At 52.4% G+C, this 25,146-nt stretch overlaps 2 protein-coding genes across 2 annotated transcripts; one reads left to right on the plus strand and one right to left on the minus strand.

Annotated features, from left to right (window-relative positions):
• Positions 1-1,161: 1,161 nt before the first annotated feature.
• LOC102859170 lies at positions 1,162-6,078 on the minus strand. Its single transcript, XM_006888789.1, has 4 exons — positions 6,006-6,078; positions 3,295-3,462; positions 2,082-2,213; positions 1,162-1,298 (listed from the first exon to the last, which is right to left on the minus strand). Exons 1-4 carry the CDS (start codon positions 6,076-6,078, stop codon positions 1,162-1,164), a joined length of 510 nt encoding a protein of 169 aa, XP_006888851.1.
• Positions 6,079-8,773: 2,695 nt separating this feature from the next.
• Positions 8,774-24,233, plus strand: EMC8 (ER membrane protein complex subunit 8). Its single transcript, XM_006888790.1, has 5 exons — positions 8,774-9,110; positions 18,348-18,424; positions 21,985-22,054; positions 23,330-23,424; positions 24,073-24,233. The coding sequence occupies exons 1-5, from the start codon at positions 8,880-8,882 to the stop codon at positions 24,230-24,232; spliced, it is 633 nt and encodes a 210-aa protein (XP_006888852.1). The 5' UTR covers positions 8,774-8,879; the 3' UTR covers position 24,233.
• Positions 24,234-25,146: the final 913 nt, after the last annotated feature.

Below are 25,146 nucleotides of genomic sequence, written 5' to 3' on the forward strand. Positions count from 1 at the left end.
CTGGTGGCCTAGCGGGAAGCAGCTGCTCCAGGAGGATGGGCAGTCTCCTCCCATGTGATGAACTGCCTTTGAAAACCTGCCAGAGTGAGCTACAGGGCGGTTCCGACTCTCAGTACTTACCAAGTCAGTTCCAATTTGACAGCAGTGAATCAACAACTGTTGGAAGAGATACAGCTATATGAAGTGTCAGTACATTTTGAAAAATGTTCATTCTTATTTCTTTTAAAAAGTGACAGAATCGCTCAGTCAGACCCTAGGACCAGGACTGATACGTGGGTCACAGAAGGAAGGGAGGCCTGCTTTGCGAGAATGAGACACACAGGAGTCAGGGACAGAGCAGGACTCAGCCAGGGTCCTCCCCAAGAGGCTGGCCGCTCCCACCCCCCAATGCCACCTTGAAACCGTGGTCATTTCTGTCCACCTGGGAACTAGGATATGTTAAAACTTTGTCAATTTTTTTTCACTTGATATTGCACTCATCATGATGTGCTCCAGGGTCCCTCATGTTGTGTAATGTTCTACAAGTTCACTGTTTTCAGTGTTGCATAGTATTCCATTATATGTATACCATAGGTTTTTTTGTTCCTTGTTGATGGGCATTTAGGTTGCCTCCATCTCTTTGCTATTGTAAATAAGCAGGTCTGAGATGGGGGGTTAGGAGGGGAATAGGGTAACAGTGAACAGAAAATGATAACTTACTGAACAAATGAAGGAAAGAACTGTCTGAAAAGAATATATGATTAGGCTTTACATGTACAACAGCACAGAATAAGAGGTCTATCATTGCCAAGAGGACTGGAGGAGGGGAAGAAGAGAGGTAATTGTGCAGCAATGATTTTTTTCTGCAAATGTTCATGAAAATGACTATAAAAATAAAATTTTATTTAAAAAATAAATAAAACCTCATCAAACCCCCAACACCGAGAACAATGGACCCTACCCCTAGTTCTGTCAAGAGTCCCCTTACGTGACTCAGGCAGGTTGTGGTAACAAACGCGAACACGGGGAGGAGGAGGAGTGTTTCAGACACAGACACACAGGGCGCTCACGTAAACGGCTGTTTATTAGCACTGTCAATGGGTGACAAGTAGTTTCCAGTAAATATATAGAGCTGTGCGCAGGTGACAGACAAGCCAAGAGTCGAGCAGGACGCACGTGGCCTTATTTTTTCCATTCATTCTTCTCGTAGTCCCACTTGGCGGCGAAGCCCTGGATTGGGTTGGCCTTCATGTCCAGCATCCGCTTGGTCTGCATGGCCACCCAGTCCTCGTCTAAGGTGTGCGGGACGGGGCCGTACACTGCATGAGGGAGAGCAGGTGGGGTCAACGAGCCAGCCAAAAGGGCACCTAGTCCTGCCATCAAGGTGCGTGTGTACGCACGCACGGAGGGCTTGGAAGGAAGGGCGCCCGGTACTGCTGCCGATGCCCACTCACACCCACGCTCTCTCACACATCAACACACAGCAAGCCACACACACGGTGAGCCGGGCAGGGAGGGCTCCCAGCCCTACCACCAACTCTAGATCTCCATCTGTCCATCCATCAGGTACACACACAGTGAGGAAGATGAGATTTCCCAGGACTGCCACCAATCCCTTCTTCCCCGTCACACAAACGCGCGCCGTGGGCACAAGCGCTAGACTCTCAGTGAGGCACCCGCCCGCCAAATGACCAACAGGCAGCACAGGTCCTCCACAGGAAGCAGATGGCAGGTCCACAGCCCCACAGCCAACTGGACACACAGCCCAGGAGCCTTGGAGACCAGACATGGTCACAGGGCTGGTGTGATCCCACCACCCTTTTCCCCCAGAGCCATGGCCACAGTTTTTCTGAGGACCATGTGTCTACTGTCCCCAAGGGAAACCCTCCAGAAGGACTGCTCAGCAGACACACTGCTGAGTGGGACATGCCAGGAAATGTGGGGCACTTCTATCCCAGACAAAGGAGGCTCCCACGGCTTCAGCTGGCCCTGCCAGCGTTTCACGCCTGGCTAACCCGAAGGCAGGCTCTAGCATGGAGGTGCCATCCGTGACTTGCTGCACACACACTTCGGGGCCAGGGAACAGAGGGTCCCCCACTTACCATAGCGCTTCATCCAAATGACAACGAAGGCTGCGAGGCCGATGAAGAAGAGCGCGCCGCCCACCACCGTCTTCCACTCATTCGTGGTCCTGTTCATCTCAGCAAAGGTCTCATTGAACTTCATGTGGTACACTGGACACAAGGGGCAGGCAGTTCCTCAGCGCTCCCAGCGCCCAGCCCCAGCACACACCATGCACACACACCACCCCGCCGCCTGTGGCGTCAGCATCCACACACCCATCACCCTCTCCTGGCTCCACTGGCAGGTGGCCATCGTGGGTCCAAGAGAAAGCAAGCCGTGGGGACCCGAGGTAAACACTCCTTGCAGAGCCTGTGGCCCTGAGCCGAGGACTCAGTGTGTAGAGCACACACCAGACCCCCGACCCAAACCTGGGTCCTGGACTGTGGCTGCTTAAACACCTCAGTGCCAGCAGGACTGCAGGACAGAGAAGGCTGGGGGCCTGTGTCCCAGCAGTCTAGAGAGGAGCCTGAGGACGGCCTCACCCCGTGATGTGGAGCCACTGTTCCCAACTGGACATGCTCGCTGCTCTTACTCTAAGAAAGCAGGTTGCTGGGAACAGAGCTCTTGGGGAAGGTGATGGCCAAGTAACGCAGTTTGTTTAAGTAAAGTCACTGAACTATGAGGACTACTAGACAGCAAGCGTTTGGTTATGAAGGTATTTTCCACACTTACAGACACAATTAAAACTTTTCCACTTTGGTGCTCAAGGGGACCACATCAAGCCATGCCAAGCTCCTCCAGGACACACTGAGCTCTTCTCTAACCTAAATGCAGCTCCCACCGCAGTGACCTTACACCAGCTGCAGAGACCATAAGTCTTTATGGAAAGAGACTCCCATCTTTGTGCTGTGAAGCAGCTGGTGGACTAGAACTGCTGACCTAGTGACTGGCAGCCTGTGTCATTATACACCATTCCACCGGGGCTCCCTTTAACCATAACAGCAAGGGAAGGAGCTGCCTCTACAAGCCACGCCCTGCCCACACCAGCCTTCTCTCCAGCACAATCGTATCAGCGCCTACACAGGCTCCAGGTCCCACCAAGATTACTGAACTGTCACCAGGTGAGTCAGAGCTCTAACCAGGCCCAGGACCTAAGGACTTGACCCCCAGCTGTCGTTCTGCTCAGCTGACCCTCCTCCCTCAGACCAATCCCGCTGGGCTGTGGGCAGCCTAACTCCTCCAGATACTCACGCTCCACTTTCTCCTCCATGGAGAGCGCGCTCCAGGCAGCCTTCTCCTTCTCCTTCAGGGCCTTCTGCTGGGCTGAGAGGTTCCTGACAAAGGCCACATCGGGCAGCGGGTAGTCACGACGGTCGACATATGCCGGCAGGGTATAGTCTTCAGACTTCACAACGCTTCCTGAAAACGACGTTCAAGCATTTAAAACTCACACAGCCTGTCACAAGGAAGCAGCATGTGGGTGCCACGCTGGATGCACCACACCTCTGGGGCTGTGCGATCTCGGAAGGACTGTGAACAGGACAGGACATACTTGTCCTGCACAAGATGATGAAGCTGATGGACAGACTTGGGCACTTCCTCCCATGGCAAGCAGAGGCCGGCAAGCTGTCACTGTCAACCTCAGCACTGCGCCACCACTGAGGGTGGTCAAGCAGAGGTGGACAGCCGCTCTCTGGGTTCCATGTTTGGACCCAACCCAAAAGTCCAGCTCCCGGCCATCAAGCTGACTCAACTCCTAACCACCTTCCAAGGCGGAGCAAACCACTGCACAGGGTGTCCTAGGCTGCCGTCCGTCCTCCAGGAGCTGCTGTCATATCCTTCTCCTATAAAGCGACTGGAACTTTCAACCACCGAACACCTAACCCAGTGAGCCAGCCAGGCTCCCTCAGGCCTAGAGACGGTGCTGAACGCAGGCGGGGCCTTCTGAAAGAGCACTAACCTGAGAGGAACAATTCATACTGGGCCTGGGACCACTCGAGAGCCACAGATGGGAAACAGAAAACCCAAGAAACGCCGATGCAACAAGCTAAACAGAAAAAGCAGGCCACAAAACAATAACGTGTTTAACTTAAATCACGTGTATAAATAAACACACAAGCACTATTGGAAAAGGAAACCTCAAACTGTTACCAAAGGAAGAGAACAGAGCATGGCGCTCACCAGGTTATTCCCTGGAGTCAACGTCTAACTGTGAACAGGTCTGCACACTGATGTGCGACTGCTGTGCTGCCATCAGGTGCTGGGGTCGAGCACAGCTCAGATCTGAACCCTGTCCTATCCTGTGCCATCAACTCCGACACACCTGGGCCCATTCAGCAGTCACTGTGTCAGTCCATCTCACTGGGGGCTCTTCCTCTGCCGCCATGCCTCCATCTTTCCAAGCACAATGCCCTTCTCCAAACAACAGCCTCTTCCTAAGAACAGGCCAAATCAAAGTCCGTGACTTGAAGTGTTACCATCTTCGCTCCAAGGAGCACTCCGGCTGCACTTCGCCAAAGACACTATGTTTATGCTTTTGGGGTTCCATGGGGAACTGAGTACTCTTCTCTAGCACCACAGCTCAAACACTTCAGTAATACTTCTGGGAAGAAGTGTGCCCAGTGGACTATGATTTGTCCCAGTTGAGGGAAGCTGACTATCAAATTTAAAAACAGTAGACCAAATGCTGTTTCGGTAAATGAGGGAAGCTTGATACAAACTGAAGGCCACCTTGTGGGGCATTCCCTAGGAGTTAACATTGTTCTTAGTTTGTGTCAAATGAACCCCTCCCTCTTGAGATTAGCATAAAGAGGAACTTGGCCAAGTAAAAGACTTCACCATTATACTTTATTTTGTACTTCCTTGTGATTTTACTTTTTTTATCTTATGATTCTAAATAAATACTCAGAGAAGCATGGCTTGAGGTCTTCAGTCGAGAAATGCTGACCCCGTTTTATGCTCTCTGCTCTATCTCATTCCAGGCTGTTTGTCTCTTTACTAATAATTATAAAATTATTCTATTCTTTGGGACCCTCGGTCTGCAACACCCAGTCATCTGCTCTGAGGGAAAGTGTGGCAAGACAATACTGCTCTTAGCAGACTTGTTTCAGAGTCTGTGTCTGATACCACGCTAGGTTGTATACAGGAGAGTAAGCAAGCATCAGCTGAGGGGTGCAAGATACCCCCAGGCCCAGCCTCACATAAAGCTGGCCTCAGTGAGAGAGCATTAGATCAAGACATCTTCCAACATCTGCAGTGGCCCTGAGACCAGGTGAGCTACCATGCCCGACTCATTCCCATGCCTGCTTGCTCTGCCGTTTGCCTAATATGCATTCCTCTCGTGTATGTGAGGCTAAAGCTTTTCATCTTCCAGTACAAGGACCACCTAGCTCCCTAACCCTGAGTCGGGCTGTGTCTGTCCATCTAGGGATGGTTACCACTAACGCCCACATCTTGTATTGTGCTGGACAGACGCCTGATAAGCACAGAGCTAAACCCACACACAGGGCTGAGCTCCAGATACACTTCTCAAGTCAGGACACAGGTCCCTGGTCCAGAAGGAACTGAAGAACTCTAGCTTGGTCTGAGAAGTACAGCTTCGTTCACATCCACTGTCTCTACAACGTCAACATTATTAGAGTGGTTGGGAGTATCGTGGGAGGGTCAAACTATAAGGTCAAGCATGCTGGAGATCACCTGAATGTAGTAAAACAAGTAAACCTGAAGAGACAGGCAGGAGGAAAAGTAAAGGAAGAAAAAGAAAATCATAACATAAACATAAGTGAAGACTACTATTTCAAATGGCTGCACACACTCTTGGATCCAGAACCATGCCTCAGTGAGATCTTTACAACTCCCAAAACCCTCCACAGTCAGCAGATTGGGAATTCCAGCAACCAGGAGAGGGATTTACAGAGAAACACACAGTTCAGCTTGCTCAAAAGTAAGACAATTCTACTTACCATGCGCTCGCAGGCACACTGAGGTGGAGATGGCGCGCTTGCCAACGAGGCTCAATACCCTGGTGGCCAACATTCTGAAAGAGAGAAACACACGGCTTCTCTGTGAAGGATCCCAGGCACGAATCTGCTGTCGCTTGGACATGGATGTCTGGAACTTTTGATTTTCAGCTACTCTCCAGCGTACACAGCTGGCTCTCTGTGTCTTACACTCAACAATCACCCAGGGGGAGGTCTTTACAGCACTTTTCACTGTAAACCTCACACCGCAATAAAGGGCTTAGAGACTTAGTAGAAAATTAACCTTCTTAAAAATATCAAGAGGAACTGCAAGGAGGCGGCTTTTAAAAAAAAAGGTGTACGGTGAGGGCCGCACTCTCGGCAAACACCGGTCACTCTTCGAGCTAGGCATGCGTTAACTTAAATGGTGTTATTCCTGCTACAGACCCAGTACATGGACGGGACCGAGGAACACTGCACAAGATGGACCGGCCCCATGCAGATACTACAATGCAGGAACCCACCTACTGCCAGGCCCAGACCAAGAACAAGGAGGATGAAGACTCAAAAAATGTCAACAAAGGGAGTGAAGAGCCACTGGGCTGAACCACAATGGGAGGCCCCTCCCTCCTTCCCTCAAAGACCTTTACTATCAAAACCTGCCCCCACCCACCTGGTGGTTGTTGTTATGTGCCATGGAGTCATAATGACCTTATGTACAACAGCCCTAAACTCTGCTCTATCCTGTGTCAATCTCACTTTCTTCAAAACACCCACTCCGATTACCACAGTCATTGAATCAATCCACATCATAGATGGTCTTCCTCTCCTATGCTGTCCCTCCACCCTCTTAAGCATGAGGTCCCTCTCCAAGGACTGGTCCCTCCTTGCAACATGTCCAAAGTATGCCGACTAAGGCTCAAAATCCTTGCCTCCAAAGAGCCACCCAGTTTAGCCCTCTCAAGGACAAATCTGTTCGTTTTCTTAGCACTCCATGGTATATTCAACACTCTTCTCCAGCACCACAGCTCAAAGGCATCAATTCTCCTTCTATCATCCCTTGTCATTGTCAAGCTCTCTGATGCATAGAAAGTGACTGTGAAGACCATGGCCTGTATCAGGCACATCTCGGTCTCCAGAGTGTCACCACTGCTCTTCAGTACTTTGGAGAGGTCCCTAATAGCAGAATTTCCCATCGCAGTATGTCTTTTAATTTCCTGGATGCTGGTGCCAAGAGTGTTGACTGTGGGGTCAAGCAAACTAGAGCTGTTAACAATCCCTCTCTTCACCATCCGTCCTGATGCTGCCAGTTGGCCCAGTGGCAAGAATCTTTGTCTTCTTGATGTTGAGCTTTAATCTATATTGGAGGCTGCAGTCCTTGACCTTCTGCAGCAAGCACTTTAGGTCCTTCTCAGTTTCAACAAGCAGGGTTGTGTCATCTGCATAATGCAGATTGTTGATGGATCTTCCATCAATCCTGATACCACATTTCTCCTCAGAGAGCCCACCTTATGGCTCGGTTTTCCCCCGGTCTGTCTCTCCAGACCAAGGAATCCCACCCGGGAGCCCCCTCTTTAAAGCGTCTTTAAGCTTTCTTTCTGGTCCCTTCCTCGAGACCCTGGCCTTCCATCCAGTGCATAGACCTAAGTACGCTCTCGCTGGGGCCCTTTCTGACTCGGGCTCATCCACTCATCAAAGCCCCTGCACACCGCTGTCTAGTCCCTTCCGATTCACGGCCGCCACCCCGCAGGACTGAATCCAACTGCCAACAGGATCTGCGAGGATCTTGGCAGGATACGGCCAGAGCGGCTGCTGAGTGCGATCGGTGGCCTTTCGGTCTGAAGCCGCACGCTTTAACCACTGCGTCACTGGGGCATCGCCCACTCCCCCACCCACCCTCCCGGGGAAGCTGGATCCTTGCGGGCGCGGTGAAGGAGGGAGAGGGGCATGGACGCAGCAGCCACCAGGACCGACCGGCCAGGCTGTCAAGATCGAGCGAGCCTTTTCTCCCCGGGCCTGGCCCGTGCGAGGGCCGACGGGGTGCGCCTTCCGCGCCAACCAGCGGAACGCCTCTGGCGAGCCCCGTTAACCTGGGCGGCGGCGCCCCGTGGAGGTGATGGCTGCAGCGGGGACACGGGCGCCCTCGGCTAGCGGGCACCTCAAGGTCAGGGCCTGAAGCCAACCTGGGGCCACGTCTCGCCCTGGCAGCCGGGCCGAACGCCCCTGGGGGGGAACAAAGGCTGCAGCCCGGTGGCCCCGGAGCCCGCAGACCCCGCGCGCGGGCCTCAATGTCACCGCGCTGCGAGGCCCAAGCGCTGCGTCCCGTCCAGCCCCGGACCCTCGGCGCCGGCGGGCGCGCGCCCAGTGCCCCGACCTTCCTCGGCCTCCCCGCACGGCCCCGGCCAGCCCAGCCTCACCTGCCGCAGGCTTCCATCCACTGGCTACCGCGACCTCCCTCTGCGCCCCAGCGGCTCGCGACCGGAAGAGAGCGAGGCGGCGCCGCAAAGCACCACGGGATGCAGGAAGGCCCCGCGCCCGGCCGCCGGAGGTCAGCGGAAGGCGGCGTGCGCGGCGGCCGTCGTGAAAGGTCGCGCGCCGCGTGGCTTTCCGGCAGGCGCTGGGAGGCCGGTTTCCGGCCGGAGCCGCGGGCGACGGGCTGAGTCGCGGCGTCGCGGGCCGGGCCGGGCCGGAGGCGGGGGACGGCGGGTTGTCTCCGAGCGCCCCGGTTCGCGGCGGGGACGGGCTTCCGAGGGCCTCTGCCAGTCGGGAAGTCGCCACCACCTCGTCCCGCTTCTCCGCCGAGGCACCGCGTGACAGGGCTGTGAGTCCCAGGCCTACGGCGCGCGTCCAGGTCCTCCCGGGCCACCCGGGCTCAGCATGCCCGGGGTGAAGCTGACCACCCAGGCCTACTGCAAGATGGTGCTGCACGGCGCCAAGTACCCGCACTGCGCCGTCAACGGGCTCCTGGTGGCCGAGAAGCAGAAGCCGCGCAAGGAGCACCTCCCTCTGGGCGGCCCGGGCGCCCACCACACGCTCTTCGTGGACTGTATCCCCCTCTTCCACGGCACTCTGGCCCTCGCCCCCATGCTCGAGGTGGCCCTCACCCTGGTAAGCACCAGAAGGGCCAGGTCTGCCCTCCGGTCGGCGGGAGGGGAGCTCGGCCCCGCGCGGGTGTCCAGGGGGAGTCCCACCCGGAGGTGGACACGGCGCAAGCTCGGCCCCGCGCGGGTGTCCAAGGAGGGTCCCACCCACCCGGTGGTGGACACGGCGCAAGCTCGGCCCCGCGCGGGTGTCCAGGGGGTCCCACCCGGAAGTGGACACGGCGCAAGCCCGGCCCCGCGCGGGTGTCCAGGGGGTCCCACCCGGAGGTGGACACGGCGCAAGGCGTGGGGGCGGCGGTGAGGGGTCCTCGGCGCAGTAATCGGTTTCACCGCGGAGGAAAGAGCTGGCGGTCCGTGGCCGTGCAGATGGCCGGCCAGGGCGTTGGCTCGGGGTGCAGGTGGACGGTGCGTCCCTCCGACCGCCGAGCCCGCCCTGGGTCAGGTTTCGTCCGGGGTCTGGGAGCGGACGTGGGTGCGAAGGCCCGGGCCCGCGGTCAGGAGGGCAGCGCCGGCGCCTGGACACTGTCCGTCCTGGGACCGTGGGAGGGCAGCCGACCCCAGGGCTCGGGGGGGCAGCTCCAGAGCTGGGGGCTCGTGTTGTGTGCATTGAGATTGAGGCTGAGTCCGTGGTGTTAGCGGCTAAGGTGTGTCCTGCACAATTACAGAGGACAGGAGCGGGCAGCGCCTCCGCCCAGACTCGCTGCCGTGGTGGACACGGGGCCAGGGACAGCACTTTGTTGTGACCTTGAAGGTACAGGAGCGTCCCCAGGGCGCCCAGGAAGCTACCTGCTCTCAGAGCCACCTGTCTGCACGGAGGGTCTCTGTCTGATGCCTCTGTACGCTGTGTCCTTAGGAAGGTGGGGGTCATTCCTGTCGAACCCCACGCAGAGCTCTGTCACGGAGTGGGTCCCGACTCCTGGAGACTCGGAGGGCAGAGTCCAGCTGCCCAGGGTTCCCAGGCGGTCAACGGAAGCTGGCTGCCCAGCCTTCTCTTGCAGAGCAGCTGGTGGTTCTAACACCTTATGGGTAGAGGCCAGGTGCTCTAACCACAGTGCCAGACCGGCTCACTGAGTCCGGTCGGGTCCTGTCACGGTTTGGTTTGCTGGCTGCGAATCTCTCATCTGAGACGGCCTTCCTTCCAGAGGGACTGGTGCGTTCAAACCGGACCTTTCTGGTGATAAATAGCCTGACACTTCACCTGCTGTGCCTCCAGGGCCCCAGGAGTCCACCAATGGAGAGTGACAGTTGAGAAATTGTGGGTGGAAATCCCTTTTCTGTGCTTCCAACTGAAGAAAATACTTTGCTAATTAACCTAATTAAAAAGTAAGCCGGCAGGACGTCAGCCTGACATTACTGGGCACATTTTAGAAGGCCTGTTAAAATGAAACTCAGACAACTATGAGATATCATCTCACCCCAGTAAGAATAGCAAAATATAACAGAACAGCAAGCAGCAATTGCTGGCGAGGATGTGGAGAAACTGGAACTCTTATTCACTGTTGGTGGGAATGTAAGATGGTGCAACCATTGTGGAAGGCGGTGTGGCACTTTCTCAAAAAGTTGCAAATAGAGATACCATTTGACCCAGCAAACCCATTACCGGGAATATACCCCAGAGAGACCATGTCCGCCATCCAAGCAGATATATGCACACCCATGTTTATTGCAGCTTTGTTTACAATAGCAAAGAGTTGGAAGCAGCCTAAGGGCCCATCAACAAACGAATGGATAGAGAAGCTGTGGTATATCCACACAATGGAATACTATGCAGCATTGAAAAACAAGGAACTCAAGCAATATCATTCAAAGTGGGTGACCCTGGAAGACATTATGCTGAGTGAAATATCTCAGTCACAAAGGGACAAATACTGCATGGTGCCACTGTTGTAGAATGGGTCTGACATCAGGGTGGGGGTATGACAGAAAAAACTGGATAAATTATGTATATTGTATTGAAACAGATGAGGGAAAGAACAGATTAGAAGTGATATATGATTGAGTATTATGGTTAACACAGGAATCCAGATTTAAGGTTGCATAGAGAAGTGTACTGGGGTGGGGGGAAGGGACGTGGGAATTGTATACTAATGAAGGAATTTTTTTTTCTTCTTCTTTTTTTTCTTCTCTCTTCCGAGGGGGAAGTGAGCTGGTGGGGAGGGGTGGGCAGGTAAAAAATTGTGGCAATAAATGAATGGAAATCCAAAACCTCTGTTTAAAAAAAAAAAAAGACAAATCCACCAGATGCTTTGCTGGAGAAGGAGGAACCATCTCCTCCTGTACCAGTCAAATCTGATTTGACGGTACACGCACACAAATAATAAAAATAAAATAAAGTTTTAAAAAAAAGTATTACTGCAATTTTCCATAAAATAAAATTCTAAAATATATTTTTTAAAAAAATGAAACTCAGTCTGTTTCCTCCTGGGCTCTGTCTATTCTAGAACTGTGTTCAAATGAAGGCCTGAAAGTCCCAAGTCCTGCTTACAGTTCTCATTTCATGTTCTTTCATATCATTTGTAGGCAGGACGTATGTAATGAGTAGATAGTATTTCAAAATCTATTAACTTTCATGGTTATTACCACATCACTGGCCTGTGGAAGTGTGTGTGTGTAACGTACGCTTTCAGCCTATATGCACGAGGGAGTATGTGAGAGACAGCGCTACACACAGACTTGCTGGGAACCAGATTTCCCAGTAGCATTATTCAGGATCCTCCATTTCTCCGGTAAGGTTTCTTGAGTGCCTGCTATGCGCCAGGCCTGTGCTGAAGGAGACTGTGAGTTGGACATGGAACCAGCACTCAAACGTGCAGATGACACACTGGTACAGTCCTGAAAATCAGTGGGAGATCCCAGAGGAATGTTAGCCAGCATGGACTGTCAGAGAAGGAAGCCCTCCCAGAAGGACATACAAGAGGGGGTTTGGGGGCAGCCCTGGTGACCTGGGAGAAGGTAGGCAGAGAGCGTGTGACACTGAGGCACCAACTGTACAGATACAAAACAGAGGGCCTGGGGAGCTCTGGTGGCCTAGTGGCAAGGAGCTGCAACTACAATCCCAGAGGCGAACGGTTCGAATCCACCAGATGCTCTGCCGGGGAAGGAGGGACAATCTCCTCCTGTACCAGTCAGATCTGATTTGACAGTACACGCACACAAAAATAATAAAAATAAATAAATAAATAAAAACAGGGCCTGGAGAAGAGCTAGACTGGAAGGGGGTTGGGGTGGAGAGAGGTGAGCAGTGTGCAGGTTGCAGAGGACCTCAGGTCTCCTGAGGAACCAAGGGCACCATCCTGAAGTTGGGAGAGTCCTCTGAAGACAAGGTGCATGACAGGTGTGTGTTTTTGAGTGATTGTACCAGCTTCCTGTGTAGACGATGTGAGAGGAGGAGGGCAAGATGAAGGCAGGATGGTGCCCCACTCTGAGAGATGTGATGCTGGGACAGAGACACCACAGGACGTGATAACTCACTGCACATGGACACAGGGAAAGGCGGTATGAATGACACCTGGGTTCTGCCTTGCACCCTGGGAGCATGGTGGTGCCGTCTGTGGTACGAACAGAGCAGAAGCTGGTTTGGAGGAGCCATGATGAGTACAGATTAGGACATTTGAGAAATTCAAATTAAAAAGTCCTAGTGTCAGAAGTTTAAAACAGGTCGTGAGCGCAGACGTCAGGTGGCCTACTGAGGTAGCAGTGGCACTTGTAGCATGAGAGCAGGGCAGCCTGTGGAGGAACAGTGTGACGGGAGACAAGAATTCTGGACAGAAGCCTAAAAGGGGGGTGGATGGGAGAAGAGCTGGTGGGGTTCTGTCGCAGGCATCATTTGTGAGATTCTGGCCAAACCCCAAATACCTGAGAGCACTGAGGCTGCTGCCTGGAAGGCTGGAAGCCCCGCCCTTCATCAGGCACCTCGGAAGACAAGCCTTGCAAGTTGCTTTGGCGAAAAAGGCCTTAGCCTTGTAAACTGGACAGGTGAGGTCGACAACACCTGCCTGTGAGGAGAGCCCTGGAAGCTGCAAGTCAAGCAGATTGAATCCACCAGCCACTCACAGGAAAAAGGCAAAGTGGTCGGCTGCCATAAAGATCTGCAGCTTCGGAAACCCTGTGAGCGGTTCTCTCTGCCCTGTGGGGGCCAAGGGTAGCCCTGATGATGGCACAGTGGTGAAAATGTCAAACACAACTAATACTTCTCTTGAGTAACTTTTCCTGGTTAAAGGTTGTGTTCCTTAGAGAGTGAAAGGTACCCACTATGAACAGCTGCATTTGAGTCATCCATATATGTATTTCCCCCGGTTTGTAGGTTTGTATTCTTTCCCGTCATTTTCGTTTATCCACCTGTCCTCACTGCAGGTCATCACCTGTGTGCCAGTTTGTCGTACTGTGGTGACTCCTGTGTTGCTCTGATGATGGAAGTTCTGCCACAGTGTGTGCAGTGCCAGCAGGGTACCTAGGATGGGTGGATTTCAGATGAGTGTCTGAACTAAGATGCCGTAGGAAGAAAGGCCAGGCAGTCTCCTGAAAATAATCACTGACTGTTCTAGGGATCACGGAGGAATGTTGTGCTGGCTGAGTCCCTGGGTGGAGACCACAGTGGTCAAGACTGTGGACTGGAAAAAAAAAAGACTGTGGACTGAGCAGGCCTGGAGGGCACGGGGCCAGCAGCACTCCTCTGTGTGCCTGGATCACCGAGGGCTGGAGCTGACTTGGAGCAGCTTAGCAACAGCACTGGTCCCAGGGAGCAGGGCAGCCTCCCAAATGCCTTACCTGGGAAGGAAGATGCCCAGAGGGAGGCTCGGCTCTAACAGCAGAGGTGGGACTACTCCACTAACAGCTTGTCTCTGAGGGGCCCCAATCCTGCTGCACCCCCACCCGTTACACTCCATGCCCAGATCACGTCCTCTCAGCACTACCCCCAGTACGTGCCCCTCCCTGGTGGAGTGGAGTCTCCAACAAGAATGACTAGCAGCCCATGTCCCTGCTAAGCCCTGGTTGTTTATATGTCATTATGTTCACCAAAAACTTGAATCATAATCTCAGCAGTTAACAAATCCTTGAAATCTAGTGATCGGGTACATCCTGAGTAACTTCAGAAAGCTCATCATTTGAGTCTGTCCAAAAGTTTTGTTGCTGGCTGCCTTCACATCGGACCCTAACTCGTGGTGACACACCTGTTAGTACAAGTGCTCAGTAGAGTTTTCTTGGCTCTCAACTTGAGGGAAGCCCACTGCCAGCCCTTTCTTCCTTGGAGACTGCTTGCACCCCAGGCTCCTGAATTACAGTTAAACTGCTTGTTGTTGTTGTTGTTGTTGTTAGGTGCTGTCAAGTTGACTACAGCTCATAGCCAGCCTGTGGACAACACATCTGAACCTTGCCCTGTCCTGCGCTGTCCTCACGACCTAGTTCTGATGTGCTCAAGCCCACTGTTAGTCACTCTGTCAGTCCCTCTGTTGAGGGGCTCTTCTCTGCACTGACCTTTCTCCTTTTCCAGCATCGTGTCTTTTTCCAGGGGTTCACCCCTTCTGACAATATGCCTGAAGTATGAGTGGGGTGCTGTGTCACCATCCTTGCCTTTAAGGATGTACTTCCTCCAAGAGAGACTTGTTTGCTGTTTTGACAATACTCTTGTTCAACACCACAATTGAAAGGCATCTATTCTTCTGTCATCCTTATTGTCCAACATGGGCACATAGGAAGCAATTGAAAATGCCTTCATTTGGATCAGGTACACCTTGGGCTTTCAGTTGACTTTATTGTTTTTTAGCATTTTGGTAAGTTCCTTGACAGCAGATTTTCCCATTGTGACAGATCTTTTGATGTCTTGACTGCTGCTGCCATTGGTGCTGATTGTGGATCTAAGTACAATGAAATCACTGGCCACTTCAAGCTTTACTCCATCTCTCATAATGTTGTCTGTCGGTCCAGTGGTGAGAGGTGTTTTTGTCTTCTTGATGTTGAGATGTAACCCATACTGAAGACTGTCGTCTTTGGTTGTCTGCCTCAAGCACTTCACGTCCTCCTCACTTTGAGCAAGCAAGGCGTGTCAGGTGCATAGCACAAGTTGTTGTTGGGTCCTCTCCAGTCCTGGTGCCACATCCTTCTGCATGCAGTCTAGCTTCTCGAATGGTTTGTCAGCAAACAGACTGAATAGGAATAGAGAAAGGACACAGCGCTGCCACTCACCTTTTCTGATTTTATACCGTGTAGTCTTCCCTTCTTCTTCAGACAGCTGCTGCTTGGTCTGTATGTATAGGTGGCACATGAGCACAGTTACGTGTCCTGGGATTCTCATTCTTAAATTTATGTTATTCAGCCTTTGGCTTAATGACTTTATGACCGGGAGTGAAAAGTCTCGAGGCATCGTAAGGCAGAGCACTCATCATCCAGCCACGGTGGACATCAGGGGACTAGCCCCAGGAGTGTCGTTTTCACTGAGTGCCTGGGTCAGCAGCTGTGTGAGTGCAGCCTCCTCCTCCTGGTCCTTTTCTGCCCTCGGGAGGGTCACATCACATGGTTTTTGATGAGCCGGGAGGGCTGACTGGGGGTGGATATGCTGTCCCATCAACGGGCAGCATCAGGTTCCTTTGAAAGGTTTTTCATTATTATTTTCCATTTGAAAAAAAAATCCTTTCATTTCTCTGCTTTTTTTTAAGTACTTACATGCCTATTATTTATCCTTATAACCCTTTGACGTAGATAGTGAAGGAATTACTTCTAATAGCAAAACCCCATAACATGTTAGAAGGGAAATTAGCATAAACCTGCTGTCCTCTAAGCCCTTTTGGTCATTTCCTTTCCTGACTTCTGGTACCTTCTATTACTCTCTGCCCCAAGGGCTTTCTTACTGCTTTGCAGCCTGATCCCAGGGCTTCCCTGAATACTTTCAGCTCTGCCTCCCCCTAGGCTGTACTTTCTGGCATCTCTCTACTGTCAGCTCTTTATCTTCAGACTGGTCATATGCTGACCTGGAAATGCCCTCCTTTCCCCTCTCCCCCTGAACTTGATCTTCCATCCTGTCACCTCTGGAGCTCCTTTCCGACTCCACAGGGACACTAAAGCACTGACTTGAGAAGGCACTTTCCCATCCTGTTCCTTTGGAACTCCAAGCCTTGCTTTTTGGTATCTACAGGGAGAGCCACAAACACCCACCTTCTTGACCACCACGGCTTCTAGACAGGGCTCACTGCTCAGTCCCTGCCCTGCCTACATTATGGTTCTTGCACACGCATGCCACCTGAGATAGATGATACCAAAGCACCCAAGCCTGCACTGATGCTCACCCAGCCACCCTGCAGGACCGAGCAGAGCAGCCTCGGGGAGATTCCTGACATCTGTACAGAGACCAAACTGCCCTGTCTCCCACTAACAGCTGCTGAGCTCAGACCACCAGCTTTTAGGTTAGCAGTTGAATGCTTTAACGCTGTGGAGATGGGTGATGTCATTATTGTTAGGTACCGTCAAGTCATCCAACCCATCATAACCCCATGAACAACAAATTCAAACTTTCCCTCTATGTCTTCATCATGATCTCCAACATGTGCAAGCCTGTTATTACAGTCACTGGGTCAAGCCTTCCTGCTGAGTGTCGAAACACCGTAACTTTCCAATACCATAACCCTCCTACAACACCATAACCCTCCTCCTCTAGCGCTGTAACCCTCCTCCAGCACCGTAACTCAAAGGCACTGATTTTTCTTCGCTATTCCTTGTCCATCTCTCAGATGTATAGCAAGTAAATGAGGCACGCCTGATACCCTGTATCTGTCACCATGTTGCCTGTCTGTCTGGTGGTGAGGGATTTTGTCTCCTTGATACGGAGGCATCCATCTGAAGACTGTATTCTTTGGTCTTCTTCACTAAGTGTTTTGAACCAGTTCATTTTCTTCGAGCACGGTTGTCTCATCTGCTAGGACCGGCTGTTGATGGGTCTTCCTCTGTTGCAGTTTAGATCCACCAGTATCTTTAAGGAAGAAAGGCGAGCAGTTCCTTCCGCTGCAGCTTACAGCCCCTGAAACCCATTGGAGGGTCAGCTATGAATCGTTCCACTGACAGGAGTGAAGGAGGCAGGCATGTCCTTGATACTATGCAGAGATCAGTTTAGAAAATACACTACAGAATGCTGGTCTGAGCAGCGATAGATAGTTTTCTAAAATCCCTTTTTTTAGGTGGCAATCGAGACAAACAGCTTTGGAATAATTTGCAGGAAAGTTACAGTGCCGGAGCCATTATAAATATTTAGGGAAGCATTACCCTAATTTTGGGGGGATGACCAGAACATCCATTTGGTGCACTGAGCCCTGGTTTTGACCCAATATGGTCATTTGTAAGCTCTTGGGCAGCCAGAATTATAATTTTAATCCTCACGTGAGCCAGTGAATTCATGTAAGCCTGTGACTATCTTGTAATGTCTGCTTTTAGTCATAAAGAAAAATGGTTAGGCCAGAATGCCCCAGACCAAATCCAAGACAAGTTAGTAGGATTGTATTTAAAATCTAAATAGATGTATTTTTAGTCAGTTAATTGAGTGCATGTTTCCCTTCTGGGGACTGAGAATAGATTTCATTACATTAAAATTCAATTGTGACAAAAATAGGATGACCTTTTGTTATTTTTAATAATGGCATTAGGGCTTCAGAAAATAAAACCTTGAGATTTCAGTGAGAGCCTGGCATTATTAAACACACTTCAGACAAGTCTGTCCCGGGACCCCTTTTAGCGCCAGTCCTGCACACCTGTTTGCCCCACCCCTGCTGTGCAGGTTTCCCAGGGCAGGTTGCTCGGGTTACCGAGGTTAGAGTCTGGCTCTGCTGCTCCCCGGCTGTACAGGCATGCACCGGCGGAGCTTCCCTTTGCTCACCTCTGGAGGACTCGACAGATAGGCTCTCGAAGCTTCCCCAGGCCCAGAACGCCCCAGCTTTTCTGAGCTTAGAGAGCAAGTGGATGATGATTGTACTCTGCCCAGCCTCCCATTTAATAGGTGTGTGACGCTGGTACCTTCTGGACCTGGGAAGGGGGCTCCAGGGGCCTGTCCATTGAAGGAGCCTCATCTTAGGAGAGCAGGGTACCTGGGCCTCCTTGGCTTTGTGGGGACAGTAGGAAGCAGGTGGAGTGGACTTTTCTGCCAAAGCCGTCATCCTTTGGGTGAGCAGAATCGAGAGTGTGTGTGGGCTCTTACCCAGCATTCAGGGGGGGACTGGTGCTTGATAAAGGACATCATTTATCGTCTCAATTTTTCTTCTTTCAGATTGATTCCTGGTGTAAAGAGAATAGCTACGTGATTGCTGGTTACTACCAAGCCAACGAGCGTGTAAAGGATTCCAGGTACGTCCGTTGTCACCCACACTCCGTTGTTGAGAGAGTTCACGGGGCAGTTGGACGCCATCTGGCGTGTGTGTGTCCGCTCTGACCAGATCATCAGCTCCAGATGTGAAGTCTGCTCACAGAGAGCCCTCCCTGGTCTTCATCCCCTCCCCGCAGCACTTCCCTTCCCAGTGCTTGTTTACAGTGTGTGAGGGAGCCATTCCAGACAAAATTCCAAACATTTATATTTAGCTTTGGGTTCTGTTTTGTATCTTCTTTGTTTTCCGGAGGGGAACTCACACAGTGAACCCAACAAAGCTTTCAGCCTGGCCTTGCTGTCTACCCGCAAGCTAGGCACGATGGGACAGAGCACTGGGCAGGGAGAATGCTCTCCTTTGGGTAGGTAAGAGCTCTAGCTTGGTGGGTTTCTGATGTTTGCTAGTGAAGGTGAAGATCAGGTGTTTGCTTCTCCCTTTGTATGAACTCCTGGTGACTTCAGTCCACACGGTTCCCTCCCTGTGAGTCTTACTGATGTGTAGGTGGTGGCTTTCTGTCTGTGCAGGTCAGACTCCCAGGAAAGCAGGGGCATGTCCAGGGTGGGGCCATTGAGGTCTCGACACGGGTAGACCCACAGTCAGCACTCATGGAAGTGCAGCCTTCAAGAAATTAAACAGTTTGTTGCATCAGGCGAAGATGCCAAGGACCTCTGGAAGGGACTCAAGGATATCACTGACGACTAAGGTGCACTTGACCCATACATGGTATTCTTAGAAGTTGGACAGTAAAGAAATGCCAACAAAAAAAAATTAGTGCCTTTGAATTGTGTTGAAGAGTATTGAATATACCATGGATTGCCAAAGAACACACGGGCTGTCTTTGAAGGCACGCAGCCAGAAGATGGCAAGACCTGGTCCTCCATACACATCATGCTTGATAAGGTGAATGAAAGGGAAGCCCCTCAGTAGGGAGGGTTGGCACAGTGTTGTGAGATAGCAGAGATTATGAGGGTCAGGATAGGACAGGCTACCCTCCCTTCTACATGAGGACTGTGGAGTCAGAAGCAGCACAGCAACAGCTAACAGTAACGTGAGGTTTAGAGTCAGGTGGATACTGTTGTGTGCCAGCGAATCGGAACCCACCCATAGCTGACTCTCCGCTGGTTTTCAGAGCCAGTTGAGTCACACAGGAGAATTCCTGTCTTTTTCCAGAAGAACAACTAGGCCCCTGGAGACTGGGCCTCCGGCTCTAGCATCCTCGGGCCCAGTAGTCCTTTCTGTACCCTGGGAGTGAGGGCAGGGCTGTGGCCCTCTGGGCTTGGCTTACAGTCAGGGCTCCTTACTGTCACTAGTGCTATACCCACTGCTCCCACGGAAGCATCACCTGATGGTTAGCTCAGTGTTGTGAACAGATGTTTGCCGGGTGCCAGCCGGCACTCACTCAGCTTCAGGGCCATGTGTTGGTTCACTGTACGACATCATCACTGCTGTCCTGCATCTCCTGTGGGGGTGTCTCAGTTCCCTGCCTGGGGTAGATACTCAGTAAAAGGCTTGAGCTGTCAGGGACCGCCTGAGTCCCTAGCTCTGTACTCATGTGGGCAGGGTATGCCAGTATCCTGGACACTTGGGTTCCTGTGGCAGTGACAAGGCTACTCTGCTGGTAAAGGAAATGGCCAGGGCCAGCAGGAAACCAGGTACCAGCCTGAACAGCAAAGTGCAGGGGTCTTACCATCTCAGGTGACCTAGATCCTGACACGATGTAAATGTGACCACAAATGAATTGGTAATTGGAAATCTGAGACATCTTGAAGTGGTACTTTTATTTCCTTCCAAATAAAAGTTGTCCAGTAGTGTGACTGGTCTTAGGGTTAAGAGGATGAGCATTGTGAGGGCCTGGTGGCAGTAGCCTCTGTACTTTTGCTGGCATGCCCTGGCACCAGCCCTGTCCTTGTTCCATGCCTGCTCCCTGTGGGTACAGTACGCAGGGCCCAGCTGCAGTGTCCCAGCTGGCCCTGACCCATAGCATAGGGCACAGAAGTCAGCCTGGCAGAGTGCCCAGTTGTGCTGATTCTGCTCTTGCTGTGTGCTGTAGGGGCGGTTCCCATACCTCGAGGCCCAGTGACAGAGTAGAATTGTGTCATCTGGACCCCAAAGCTGTGGTCCCAGAACAGATCCGTACATTTTTCTGTCACAAGAGCTGGTAGATTTGAACTGCTGCCCTTTGGGTTAACAGTCAAACACCCAAGAACTTAACCTACCATGTCTTCTGGGCTCCTTAAATATACATAGGAACTGGTAAGCAGAGCCCAGCGTGGAAAGGCCACCCACACGGACAGGGCAAGTGAGGGAGCAGGCACGTAGAAGTGTGAGCTCCCATGAACAGGAAGGGCTGCCAGAGTCTAATGGGGCAGAAAGATCCCAAAAATTGGGGTGCCAGTGAAGGAATCCTCTGAGAAATCCAGGCCAGGTGGTAACCCCAACAAGACAAGTGCCTGGAAGTGTGCAGGAGACCAGGCAAGAAAAGGTCCTCTAGTACTGGGGGATGATAGCAGCCCCACCACTGGGGAATGATGGCATCAGAGAAGAAATGGGTCTGCAGTGGGCTTGAGCCACTGGCCTTTAAGGCTGGCAGATCTGACCTTTCACATCCTCAGTGGGCCTTGAGGTGGAGACTCCACAGAGGCTTGTGGGCAGAGGATGGGCTCCACTGAGCCGGGAGTGGGGAAGCGAGAGGGCTTCATGAAACTGTGTGTTGGGTTTTTTCCCAAAACATCATTCACATTTGAAAATAGCAATGGCCTCATGAGGAGAGAGGCTCAGTGGGTCCCTGCAGGAGGCCGGTGTGCAGGACGTAGGCTGAAACCTGAGACAGGATGGGGCAGACGCAGAGCTGCGGGTTCCCACAGGAGGCCAGTGTGCAGGACATAGGCCAGACTTAAGACAGGATGGGGCAGGTGCAGAGCTGCGGGTCCCCACAGGAGGCCAGTTTGCAGGATGCAAGCTGGATGGGGCAGGCGGAGAGCAGATGAGTAGAGATCTGGAATGGCTAAGGGTTTTTTACAATTTCCAGGTGCCTTGATTACCAGCTGCTGTGAAGTTTCTGTTATTCGCAGGAGACGACAGTGGCATCAGCTTTGTTGGTGCACAGGGAGAGGACGCACTCAGAGGGCACCGGGAGTCCCCTCTGCAGACCCTCACACTCGGGCTTACTGGTGTGGTATGGGGGCCTGCCCTGGCTCCCTGTCCTTGTGGGTCATCACAGCAGGGCCATGGTACCGAGCATCTCTCATGTGGGCACAGCGAGTGGGTGCTGCTGGTTGGCACTGCAGTCGTCTTATTACTCCTTGTTGATTCTGAAGGGTGTGCCGCATGGAGGACGGCCCTTGGCGCTCAGGGCTGACACCGTGATTGCGGCCCAGCAGTGGTCGTGAGCAGCGTGCAGGCCTGGGCAGGGTTTTATTCAGTTGTCCCGCAGGTCGTTTATGAGCAGACCGATGACCCCTCGCAGTGGCTGATGATGGCATCAAGCAGATGTTGTGAATAGCGTTAGTGGGACTTGGAGAACTAACGGTTTTTCTTCTGTAGTCCAAACCAGGTTGCTGAGAAGGTGGCTTCCCGGATCGCTGAGGTCTTCAGTGACACGGCCCTTATCATGGTAGGTCCATGGGCTGCCCCGCGGCTCCTGCTAGGTATATGAGGACATGTTTGCCCCCAGACCCCTGCAGCCTCACACGGTCTACCTCTGGCAGCAGACCTTCCCACATCAAAGGATTGCCTGCTTTCAGCATTTCCTGGAAGCCGTGTTCTCAGTGAGAAGGGCTTTGTGAATGAAATAAGATTGTTTGACATCACGGGAATTTCGTAGGGTCAGTGGGACGTGTCCTGGGTCTCTGATGATGTTGCTGGTAGGGTGAGATCTGTTTCTTCACAGTCCCAGTCCTGAGCCCCACCAGATGGCAGCGCTCCCGAAGGTGGGGTATCAGCCTCCCATGAGCCAAGTGGAAAACAGCAAGGGGAACTAACTTTGTGTCCCTTGGGTCACAGGCTGTGGTTTAAGGACTGCAGCTGTCGCAGCATGAGGACATCCACAGGGGCTGTGCTTGTAAATCGATGACCTTCAGTGAGGCCCTGACAGGGTCACACCACCCTTGTTAGACATGCAGGACTCGGACCCCCGAATCGGCCCATGGGCTCTGTGAGCATTGCCACTGAGAGCCACCAGCACAGCCAGTGAGGTGGGGAGATGCGGACACTCACGTGAGCCCATCGGGGCTTGTTAACAGTCTCGGTACTGAGAATTCAGAGCGTGAGGGCCTGAGTCCTGCATAGAGGTTAGAAGGCACCACAGGCACTGTGCATCAGGTGGGGTTTATCCAGAGGGCCCTTCCTATTGCCCTGGCCCACACACAGTCCTCATTGTGATCCCACCTCCTGAGCTGCTCCTAGCAAGGGAATGGGGGGTGGTCCTATGAGGCTGTTCTCTGCTAGAGAACAGTGACGGTGGGTCCCATGAGGCCGTCCTGCTGTGGGGGTGGGGGTGGGGGAGATGTGGAGAGCATGAGGTCATCCTGTTCAGGGGGTGGTATGGAGGGCATGAGGTCGTCCTGTTCAGGTTGCGGGGAGGGCATGAGGTCGTCCTGTTCAGGGGTTGGTGTGGAGGGCATGAGGTCGTCTGGCTCTAGAGGACGGGCGTTGGGGGGAGGGCATGAGGCCGTCCTATTCGGGGGGTGGGGTGGGTGTGGAGGGCATGAGGCCATCCTGCTCTAAAGGATACTGAGGACCCAGGGAGCAGTTCTGTCACATGAGGTTACAAAGAGTTGGAATGAGGTCCACTGCACTTGCTTCCTATTCTGCTCTGAGGGAGCAGTCAGGAGAGGCGCCTGCCCCTGCCGATCTGTGCACTCACTTTGCGTCCTTCACCCTGGCCCAGGTGGACAACACGAAGTTCACAATGGACTGCCTGGTGCCCACCATCCACGTGTACGAGCACCATGAGAACAAGTGGCGGTGCCGAGACCCTCACTAGTGAGTGCTGCCCCCCAGGGCCACCCAGCCAGCCCAAGCCCAGGGCTCTGGAGCAGGGAGAGCCCCATCACTTCCGGGTCCCGTCACCCTGGACCCAGCAAGTCTCCCCTCTCTGAATTCAGAGAGGACTTTGAAGTACCACTTCTTGGTCCTTTCACACCTGGTCCCAGGAGTCGGCCCTCCTTCTGAGCATGGACGAGCCCCATCACTTGCACGTCCTCTCTGCTCAGCACCCAGGGAGTCTCCCCTTTCTGAGCATAGAGAGGACATTAAAGTACAACATCCAGGTCACCCCTGGCCCCAGAGAGCATTTGAGAAGACTGCAGATCACTTCCGGGTCCAGGGAGCCTCTCCCGCCAACTTGAGCCCTCTGTCCGGCATGTGGTTAGGATTTCTTGTCCTCATTCTGAAAGCCTCCGCCATCTTCCTCCACTATTTCAAGATTGTGTTTAGTAGTATCTCCTCCATGGGCTGGCCATGCTTTATCATTTTTGTGTCTGTCTTTCTGTCTGTGTGTGCTTGTACATACTTCCCAGTGCTCCTGCCTGCCTGCCTTTCTCCTGCTCTGCACGCTGTGGTGTCTTCTCTGAGAAGCCCCCAGCTGCACTCATGGTTAGGGGACTAACATCTCCGTCTTTGGCCTCCTAGTGATTACTGTGAAGACTGGCCCGAAGCCCAGCGGATCTCGGCCTCACTCCTGGACAGCCGGTCCTATGAGGCCCTCGTGGACTTCGACAACCACTTGGACGACATTCGGAATGATTGGACAAACCCAGAAATCAATAAAGCAGTTCTGCACCTGTGTTAGGAACATCTACAGACTGGAGAAGAAAACATTTTTAAATGTAAATAGAATCACTTAGCCTGAGTGGAAGGCCTGTGTGCGGAGCCGTGGAGGGAGGGCCGGGGTCTGCGCAGTGCATCTCGGATGCTCTGGAGCCGCAGAGAAGCAGGCGGGCCGCCCTGTGGAGATCCTCCCCATTGTACGTTGCTGTAATCTTCCAGATCAAAGCTATTTCTGTTTATCCATGATTGTTCCTATTAAAGAGTTTTAACTAACCTTTTATAATCTGGAGAGAAGAATACTTTCTAAAGGTCTTGAACTTCCGTGTTTTTTAAAAAAGCCTGCTTCTTAAACCTAATGAGTATTAGTGAGTTTTGTGTTGTCTGAGACAGCATCATTTGTTCAAGACCAGCGCAGCACCATTACACCAGACAACAGGCTTATGAAGGTTCACCACCTGTGCCTCTGGTTCCACTTCCTCTAAGACAGACTTGTGTGTTCTTTTGCAGTCTATAGGATATACTTTTCTCCAGCTCAACTCAAAGGCATTGATTCTTCTGTCATCCTTATTTATTGTCCAACTTACAGGTACACAAGAAACACGTGAAAATATCCTGTCTTGGATCAGTCACACGTCACTCTTTAATTTGGCATCCTTGCTCTTTGCCATTTTGGAGAGGTTTCCCAGTGCACCACATCTTTTGATTTCTTGACTCCTACCATGGGTAATATATATATATATAATAAGTATATTAGGCCTAGTAGGAGGAAGCTATACTGCAATCCCAGAAGCATACAGTCAGGGTTTTACTGTGTACCATCAAGTTAGAACCCACCCGTAGCTAACCCTCCAGCAGGTTTACGGAGACTGTCAGTTGTACAGAAGGCAATTACCCATCCTTTTCCCACAGAGCAGCTGGTGGATTTGAACCATGTGC

This window comes from Elephantulus edwardii, unplaced genomic scaffold (genome assembly GCF_000299155.1).
Source record: "Elephantulus edwardii isolate Elephantulus edwardi_28Jun2011 unplaced genomic scaffold, EleEdw1.0 scaffold00072, whole genome shotgun sequence".
NCBI classification, from domain to species: domain Eukaryota; kingdom Metazoa; phylum Chordata; class Mammalia; order Macroscelidea; family Macroscelididae; genus Elephantulus; species Elephantulus edwardii.